Source organism: Galleria mellonella, unplaced genomic scaffold (genome assembly GCF_026898425.1).
Source record: "Galleria mellonella isolate WM207_F2 unplaced genomic scaffold, CSIRO_AGI_GalMel_v1 utg246, whole genome shotgun sequence".
Classification (NCBI taxonomy): domain Eukaryota; kingdom Metazoa; phylum Arthropoda; class Insecta; order Lepidoptera; family Pyralidae; genus Galleria; species Galleria mellonella.
In genome coordinates, this window is record NW_026442050.1 from 309463 (window position 1) to 317506 (window position 8044).

Sequence of the window (8044 nt, forward strand, 5' to 3'; positions counted from 1 at the left end):
ACAGATAAACGGACAATTGTTTATGAACTATTTGCTCTAATAACTTTGACAAAGCGGGTAGAATCGAGATAGGTCTAAAATCAGTTAGAGTAGATGGATTAGATGTTTTAGGGACAGGAATGATGTAGGCTTTCTTCCAAAGTTCCGGAAAAGAACATGTATCAAGAGAAAAATTTATTATATGTGTAATAATTGATACAAGTTCATCCAAAATAGGGTGCAACATTTGTGTGCCTACTCCGTCAGCACCCGTCGCTTTGGAAGAAATGGTAAGGAGGTGCCTCTTAACATCACACTCTGTAATCAAGCTGAAAGAGAAGAATAATAATAATATGAAATTTATTTATTTTTATTTCATGACGATCTCAAACAAGCATATAACCCGTCTGACAGTCATTGTAACCTATGGACTGCAATACCAGAAACTTTAATACACTTTTTTAAAAAACCTCACACTGTAGTTTTTGGAGAGGTAGGTAGCTCGCCAGGTAGCTAATTTCATAGCCTGTTTGCGAGAGGAAACTCCTGTGTAACTTGAAATTATTTATATATTTTTTTATACAACGTAGTATGGCAAACGAGCTGACGGCCCACTTGATGGAAAGTGGTAACCGTCGCCTATAGACATTAGGAATACCATGAACATAACAGAGTATACTGTTTCACCCATGATACCCCCTATGCGTTGCCATTCCTGAGGACTCAGGTGTTACTTCTCTGTGCCCAGTAAATTCACGCCATATCCCACCCTTCATACCGAAACACAGCCATGCAAACACAATTGCTTCACGGTTGAAACACGAATGGGACAGAGGTACCCAAGCAATCGACTTTTGTATAAAGTCTCCCTCTGTTAATATAGGTATATAGACAAACAAAAATACTATTCATTTTTTACCATTCCAAGTTCATAAAAAAAATAGAGGTATTAAACGAGTTTAACAATATCAAAATAACATTCAAGATTACATTCTTTATAGAATACATTAGACATAATGATGCCAAATGGCCCTTATCATGAAGACTCCACGATAAGACAGTGTAATGGACTAAAAATAATAGCCCTTCCAAAAATAATATTCCCTGAAACAAATATAGAAAACTGAGCAATAAAGCCGAGCATATCGTTGACGTTAAACTTGAACCCTTTTTTATGCACTCGTAAAATTTATACGCATTGAAATAAGGTATTCTGTTAGAGATATCAAACGTACATAAAGGTAGACACTAAAGTGATTTTAGATTCGAGATGGTAAACATTGCATGTGTGTATTATTTATTAGGTTTACGCTTTATATTTATATGTATATTTCATATTTTATATGTATATTTCATATTTTATTTATATTATTAGACTAGGCATATTAGACTAAAATAAAAACGTGGGGCCCATTAACTATTTCTGTATTACTTTCTACTATACTAAGTGTTAAAGCGGTTCCCTTGGGATTTATATCCCGAGAGATAGTTTCCTTCGACTAGACTGTCATCACAGGATCACGATTCGGGCAAATTAAGGAGTTACGAGCGTACCTGGATTCTGCTATGGCGGCTGCTGCAGGAACCGATTTTGCGGGTCACCACACCACACGCGCGGCGGAATTAGTGTATATACACCTTCACTATCACAGCACCGACATACAGCTTGATAATTTGATAGTTTTAATGAATTAATTATTTTTACACGTAATTATGTGCGAGCGGCGTTTCTCCGATTCGAGCGGGAAAAACGAACAGAACCGCCATCTTTTTTCCCAGCAGCGGCGCGGGTGTACTCGGCTCCTTTCGGCCCTAGATCGTGAAGTATGTCTGTCCTTGTCTACACGAAATGTGAATTTAAACTAGTTGTGGCGCAAACATTCCCCCGGCCTTAAAGGGTTGCCTTTAAAAAAAATAATAATATATATATATATAACTGGGAAATGAATAGCAGATGATGAGTTATAGCAATATGCGGAAGATATATATATATATATATATATATATATATATAAATAAAATGAGCGGTATATTAATGTGTATAAGATTAATCATAAGCGGGAAATTATTTGAGATTATGTGAATACGATATATGAATTAAACTTATATATATAACTAAGCTAAATCTAAATTTCTTTTAAATTAAATATCTGAAACTATTGATGCGGCAATGGGCACAAACGAACTACCGGGCGAAGGTAGCTACCCTTTGACGTCCTAACAGTGACCACTCGCGTGGTTCCGTCTTTAGAAGGATGTACCTTTTCAACGACAGCTAATGGCCATGAAAAGGGCGGTGCGTTGTCTATTACTATAATAACAACAGTACCCTCTTTAATGGGAACTGATGGAAGATTCCATTTAGCGCGTGTCTGCAATTGATGCAGATACTCCATTCGCCACCGGCGCCAGAAAGACTGTACAATGCTATCCAAAAGGGAATGGCGTTGATTTAAATCGTGCGTGCTAGCTTCTGGCGCTGGGATGGATGAAAGAGGGACAGTGTTTAAAAAATGAGCCGGCGTAAGAGCAGACGGCTCAGCGGGGTCACTACTTCTAGCTGTGAGTGGACGCGAATTAATAAGTGCCTCAACCTGAGAAAGCACTGTTATAAGTTCCTCATAAGAGAGAATTTGTGATCCTATCACTTTAAACAAATTATTTTTAACAATTTTTACGATGCTTTCCCAACTTCCACCGAAGTGGGGAGCAGCGGGAGGAATGAATTTCATATTTATGCGATTTTCTGAAAGTTCTAATTCTAAATGCGGGCGATATTCATCAAGAAATTTATATAAATCGCGAAGATACTTGCGAGCACCTACGAAACATGTCCCATTATCCGTATATAAACAGTTTATTGGGCCTCGGCGAGATAAGAATCGTTTAAGTGCGGATAAGAAACTAACCGTGCTTAAATCAGTAGCAACTTCAATATGAGTAGCACGGGTTGTCAAACACGTGAAAATACATAGCCATGCTTTGCGGCTTTTAACTCCCCGACCACGAATAGGTGTATACTGTAAGGGACCGGCATAGTCACAGCCTACATGCGTAAATGCCTTATCAACTTGAGTGACGCGGTGGCTCGGTAGATCGGCCATAAGTGGAAACGTAGGGCGCGGTTTTATTTTAAAACAAGCGTTACATTTATGAATGCGATAACGTATTAAGCGGCGAGCGGACTGGATCCAGTACTTCTGCCTGAGTAAGGACATAAGTAGCTCTGGTCCAGCATGAAGATGCTTCTTATGATAAAAATCAATAAGAATATCGATAACATGATCGCGACGCGGTAAAAGTAGAGGATACTTAGTACAGTAATCCTCAGCGGAACTTGACAAGCGACCACCGACGCGAATGACATCGTCCTTGTCTATAAATGGTCGGAGCTTGTTTAAAGCGGAAGAACAATATTTATTATTTTTTAAATTATTAAATTCATGTGCAAAATAAACTTCTTGCACGGCGCGAATTAATTTGATTTCAGCAAAGTCTAAGTCTTCACTCGTAATAACGATATTACGAGGAAGGCGTTTAATAAATTTATAAATGTAAACAATAGTCCGTAAAAATTTTGAATATCCTGAAAGGCGTTGAGATAGCGCGTAAAGTAGTGATTCAGAGGTATTTGAAATGAATGTGTGTATAACAGTCCGTTGTTCGGGAATGTCTTCATTCGATAAGTCGTGATTGACAACAAGTGGCCACTCGGCCGGGTTACTTAAAACCCATGAAGGTCCGGTGTACCATAGCGGATGGTTTACTAGCTTGTCTGGCGTGAGACCACGAGAAAGGCAGTCTGCAGGATTGTCGGAACCAGCAACGTGATAGAAACAGTCTGCCGGGACGTTATCGATAATTTGTACTACCCGATTGGCAACGAAAGTTTGCCAGCGGTGCGGAGAAGAGTGGATCCAACAAAGAGCCACTTTCGAATCACTAAAAGCGTATATTTTATTTACAGGATACCGTGGTGCGATGGTATCAGCAACCTTACGAAGTAGTTTTGCGAGTAATACGGCTGCGCATAATTCTAATCTCGCGATGGATACAATTTTTACAGGCGAGACCTTTGACTTGGCGCATAATAATTGAACAAAATATTTATTATCAACCCGAATGTGTAGGTAGACTACACCGCCATAAGCACGTTCACTAGCGTCAGCAAATCCTAAAATATTCAATTGACAATCCTCAACCACTCCTAGGTGTCGCGGTATGCGAAGCCTATTAAGCGAAGGCAGTTCTAAACAGAACTGTCTCCAGGCTGCGATGATATGATGCGGGGGTTGAGCATCCCAATCACATTTTAACAACCAGAGTTCCTTAATAAGGAGCTTGGCGTACAAAATAGTGGGAGCCACGAAACCTAAAATGTCCCATAAACGGGCTACAGCGGAGAGAATAGCGCGCTTAGTACATATAGCGTCTGGCGTGATTACTTCGAACCTAAAAGAATCATTAGATTTATCCCAAAATAGACCTAAGATCTTGTGCGAGGTGGAATTATCAAATGATTTGTCACTGAGGGTTTTGTGTGTATCCGGAATGTGAGCAAGCACGTCGCTGGAGTTGCTCGTCCACTTTACAAGATCAAACTGAGCTATTTTAAAAAGTGCAATGAGCTCGTTACTAATGGTAATAGCCTGTTCATCTGTCATAACAGAAGATACAATATCATCCATATATAGTGCAGACGAAGCAACAGCGGCAGCAGCAGGGAATTTATCCCCTTCATCTTCAACTAGTTGGTGAACAACACGGAGCGCGTGAAATGGACTCGACCTCAGTCCGAAGCATACACGATTAAATTCATATTCAGTCACAGGATCATCTGTGCTGAAGCGGTACAAAATTCGCTGAAACCTACGATCAGGTTCGCGTACAACTATTTGATGAAACATTTGACAACAGTCTGCGGATATACAAATTTTAAAAAGACGAAAATTAATTAAAATACAAAATAAATCACCCTGTAGGTTGGCACCACTATGCAATATATCATTTAACGAACGACCAGATGTCGTTTTACAACTAGCATCTAAAACCACGCGCAATTTAGTGGTGACCTTATCCTCTCGTAGCACTCCGTGATGTGGAATGTAGTACGAGGGTAGAAGTGAATCATCTTGATGCGATTTGACTGGACTTAAATAGCCCTTATCAATATAGGTGCGAATTACTTCATTATAAGTAAAACGAAAATGAGGTGAGGCTTCCAACTTACGTTCTAAACATAAATAACGTCTATGTGCGGCAGCGAATGAGTCGCCTAAGGAGAACATGTCCTCGCGAAACGGCAAGGATACGATATATCTACCACTATCATCACGAGTAGTGGTGGCGCGAAAATAATGTTCACACTCGAGGTCATCGGCACTCTGAGCGGGCGGCGCGGTTATCTCCTCCAATTCCCAAAAACGTTGGAAGAGAGTGTCCATGCGATCATGAATCACGGAACAACACGAGGTTGTATATGCGGTATTTAATAATGCGGAATTAGGCGATTCGGAATTAAAAGTGGGTACGGAACCCATAACTACAAACCCTAAAACGGTTTGTATCGCGGGCGGAATATTACGGTGCTTGCTATGCACAATACCCGGCAATAGCAAGTGCGGGAATATAGAACTACCTATAAGTACGTCTATGTTACTAGGAATGGCAAACTCGCCGTCTGCCAGCGGTAGGTTTTTAATGTGTGAAAATGCGGCGGTATTGACAGTAACGGAAGGCAAACTGTCCGTAATACGGTCAACAACAAGCGCGGAAATATTAAAGTTAACATTTAAATTAAAACGAGAAAATATATTAAATTCTACTGAACCCTTAACGGTTTTTTGTGAGCCACCGATACCCTTTACCATCGTGGATGAATATTTTAATTCATTTAATAAACCTAAGCGGTCACAACATTCATAAGTAATAAAATTACTTTGGGACGCACTGTCCAATAAACATCGAACTAAGTGTTGTTTACCTAATGCGTCATACACAATAACCTGTGCGGTCGCTAGTAACACGGTTTCGTTACTGACCGTACAAAGCGACAGATTACTCTGCGCGGCTACGGCCGCGCCGCTGTGTGACGGGGACAGGGGTGAAGCGATGCAACTAGAGGGCGCGGGCGCGGGCGCGGACGATTCGTGCGTGGGCCGCGAGCTCCGCTCCGTGGCAAAGTGTAGCAAAGTATGATGACGCTTTTGACATACACGACACGAAGATTTTGATGTACAAACACCTGACTTATGTTTGGTACTTAAACAATTTACACATGAATTGTTGACTTTAATATGTTTATAACGATCTAAAGGTGACAATTTTTCGAATGCACTACATTTATAAAAATGATCATGCATATTACTATTACAAAGTGAACATTTTATAGGTGTTACACTTGAAACATAAGACTGCGGGTTTGGATACTTATTAGAAGGCGGGCGGTATTTATTTAACTTTGTACTGGTGGCGGGCGCGGGTTGTGTATTTTCATAAATACGGCATTGCGTTTTTATAAAATTAATAAATCCGTCAAAATCCCGTGATTTTGTTATAGAAGAGTGTAATTCGAACGCGCGTAATGTTTCTGAATCGAATTTACGTTTCGCAATATATAATAAAATGAAATCAGATAAATTTTCTATACCTAAACCCTTTAACGACATAGCGGCGGTGACATAATTATCTATAAATAATTGAAAGCTTGCGGCGGAAGGCATGTTGCCTAATTTAAGATTTAAAATCTGGTCTAAGTAATTAGAACCGAGAACGTGAATATCTTGATACTTATCAAGCAGAGACTTAAATATAATTTCATAGTTTTCGGCGCAGGGTGTAATACCTGCAAATACCGATTGTACCTTGGGTGATAACTTGCCCAGTAAATAATACAGTTTTTCTGCGTTTGTAAGTGAGGAGTTGTCGTGTACAGTAGATTTGTAACTGGCGTAAAATAAATTCCAATCCTGATAATTCCCACTGAAGCCGACTAATTCCAGGGGGGGGAGCCTGGGCCTAGATACAGGTGCATCTATCCCACTCGAGTTCCCGCCCGTGGGCGCAGAAGAAAGATCAGAAAATGTCTGTTTAATTGAACAAAACATATCCTCAAATGAGTCATATACATGAAAATTAGGTACAGCAGAAGGATTTTCATCAAGCATCTTCTCATTATATTCATCGAGTACGTCTTGAAACTTATTACGAACGTCATCGATGGTTATACATGAACTAAGAAACATACGTCTTTTTTCTTCCGATTCAGTAGCCAACTTCGACTTATCGTAAATACCTTGTATTCGTTGAAATAAAGCATTACGTTTAGCTTCTAACATAATAAGTTGACGACTAGGTGAAAAGGTAGGCGCATCTTTGTCTTTACGAGACATAATGATTTAATGCAATATAACTATAGGTAATTATACAAAGTGACCTGTCAATAGACAGCGTAAGCGGACCGTAACGAAATAAAAATGCAATGTAGGTATGCAGCGAAAACACGGTTATAAGTGTTGCATAGATTACTATATAAAATATAACGGAATGCGGGATATATGTAATTATATTTGTATATTATGGGTGTGCGGGATGTGTATATATTAAATATAGTATACTTATAGGATAAAACTATAAGACTATACTATAAATGCGATGCTGAATACTTATTATCTAATAAAATAATAAAGAGGAATGCGGGATATTATATGGTATTATAAGCGGTATATAATAAATATGTTTATAAATAATAAACTATTACACATATAGGTGCTTGTTGCGGTATAATATAAAGAAATAACAAGGCAATCCTATACGGCTGCGCGGGTATGTCTGAGAAACTATAAGTTGGTAGTATAAGAATAAATAAGCGGATTTTATATTATCAATTTTGAAAGCGGTTTATAATAAAAATATTAAACGAAGGACCTTGCGAATAAATAGCAAAAGGGGTACGTTATTAAATGTAACTCAATTTAAAGATAGTAAATGCATCCGGTTCGTAACGGGCCAAAAAATGTTAAAGCGGTTCCCTTGGGATTTATATCCCGAGAGATAGTTTCCTTCG

General features: G+C 39.0%; 1 protein-coding gene across 1 annotated transcript; it reads right to left on the minus strand.

The window, feature by feature from the left end:
- Window positions 1-2135: 2135 nt before the first annotated feature.
- LOC128199954 (uncharacterized) lies at window positions 2136-7642 on the minus strand. The gene has a single exon (XM_052894902.1). The coding sequence runs from the start codon at window positions 7368-7370 to the stop codon at window positions 2136-2138; it is 5235 nt and encodes a 1744-aa protein (XP_052750862.1). The 5' UTR covers window positions 7371-7642.
- Window positions 7643-8044: the final 402 nt, after the last annotated feature.

Coding starts and splice junctions, on each gene's coding strand:
- LOC128199954 (XM_052894902.1), bottom strand. CDS start 7,370: ATGTCTCGTAAAGACAAAGATGCGCCTACCTTTTCACCTAGTCGTCAA.